The 1,844-nt window shown below is 34.3% G+C and overlaps 1 protein-coding gene across 3 annotated transcripts in view; it reads right to left on the bottom strand.

Moving 5' to 3' along the window:
- Window positions 1-310: 310 nt before the first annotated feature.
- The window catches only part of LOC102673492 (TAR DNA-binding protein 43), a 7,463-nt gene continuing 5,929 nt past the window's right edge, over window positions 311-1,844 (bottom strand). For 2 of the 3 annotated variants that reach the window (XM_006607451.2, XM_006607453.2), the window contains exon 4: window positions 311-1,381. In XM_006607451.2, coding sequence (XP_006607514.1) covers window positions 527-1,381 — 855 coding nt within the window. In that variant the 3' untranslated portion in view covers window positions 311-526. The remainder of the gene's footprint in view (window positions 1,382-1,844) is intronic. The other variant, XM_006607455.2, reaches the window with a different exon arrangement.

Here is a 1,844-nt window from a genome sequence, read left to right as displayed (position 1 = left end):
TAATAATAATAATAATAATAATAATAATAATAATAATAATAATAATAATAATAATAAATAGTAATAATAATAATAATAATAAATAGTAATAATAATAATAATAATAATAATAATAATAATAATAATAATAATAATAATAATAATAATAATAATAATAATAATAATAATAATAATAATAATAATAATAATAATAATAATAATAATAATAGTAGTAGTAGTAGTAGTAGTAGTAGTAGTAGTAGTAGTAGTAGTAGTAGTAATAATAATAATATAAAAAAAAAGAACAAGAAATATTCTATTTCTATTTCTTTCTGTTCGTTTCATGGGATGAAAAAAACAGAAAAAATTTACAAAACTCTTTTCCCCATCGACAAGGGCTTTGGTTCTGTCATTATACGAATGAAAAAATTAATATTTTGTACCTACATACACTTGTCTAGACTCTTGCCACTGTAGTTAATGTATATCAGGATCAAAGGAACGAATTCTTCACTTTCCATGACTACACTGGGACCCTCCATGCTGCTTATTCGTACTTGAGAAAGGTGTTCGATTTCTGATCACGCTGTCCAGGATGATTCTGCCAAGCACCTTGGGATGCGTTCGGATTATTCGGGCCTGGACCACCTGTTCCAGGATTGCCAGTATTACCATCACCACCCCCTTGATTCATCCAACTGAGAAAGCCAGAGTTTCCACTGTTACCGATACTATTGTTGCCTGAAGGTGGCTGACCAGGTGGGCCAGGCTGGTTCGAATAGCCCTGATCGTTTCCCTGATTCTGCAAGTTACCGATCAAACCCCAAGATGCTTGGTTCAATGCAGCTGCAACCAGAGCCGGGTTGACTGGTAATGCAGATAAATTCAGACCTCCCATCGCCAGTGGATTCGACATACCACCACCACCGCCGCCGCCATTATTCTGCCCGGTAATGCCCAATGCTTGAAGGTTAGGCATATCCAAATTGCCTCGATTCCCTGGATTGTTCCACCCATTTGGACCCATATTATTACCTGAATGGCCCATGTATCGGTTACCCTGATAGTTTCCCTGCACGTTATTCTCGACGGGACCTGGGGCGCCTCTACGCATATTCGAGTTCACTTGATTATTGAAATTCTTATTGTTCCCCTCGGACTTAGGCGCAGCGTTCGACACGTGTACAGACACTCCTTTAATAATGTGATCCTCGCCGCACAGGGACTGGGCTACCTCGGGATCTAAGAAAGTAACAAATGAAAATGCACGGAAAGGTTTTGGGATGAACACGTCCGTCACTTCGCCATATTTGGAGAAATAGTCGCGCAGATCATCAGCAGTTAGGTCTTCTGTACAGCGTCCCACGAATACCTTGCAGGGTACTTGCTGAATCATTCCCTCCTACGCACAAACGCACAATCAATCAATCATGTACAACAGATTTTCACAGGTTTTTGGTAATTTTTCTTTTTTTCTTTTCTTTTTTTTTTTGTTTTGTTTTGTTTTATCCATTAAAACTTGCATACAGTGCACATTATTATTATCTTTTACTTATGAAAAAGAATGATCAAGCATATACTGATTCTATCATTTGAACGTTTTGAATAAATTTGTTATATATAGTTTTTCGTATTTTTTTAAATTAAAATATCATTGAAATCTATAAAAATAAACGTTCATTTATTTTGTTTAAAAATAAGTTGAACAAGAAAGAAAAGAATTGAATTAATCTGCACTGTCAAGTTTTATAGAAAACTCTTTTTGATATACATGTCTAGCTAACAATTTCAGAAAAAAAGTATCGCCTTGTCATTTTACAGTTTTTATCTCCAAATATACATATATATATATATATATATATATA

The sequence above is a fragment of the Apis dorsata genome, unplaced genomic scaffold (assembly GCF_000469605.1).
Source record: "Apis dorsata unplaced genomic scaffold, Apis dorsata 1.3 scaffold_5, whole genome shotgun sequence".
In the NCBI taxonomy this organism is placed as follows: Eukaryota; Metazoa; Arthropoda; class Insecta; order Hymenoptera; family Apidae; genus Apis; species Apis dorsata.
This window is presented reverse-complemented; position numbering and strand designations above follow the sequence as displayed.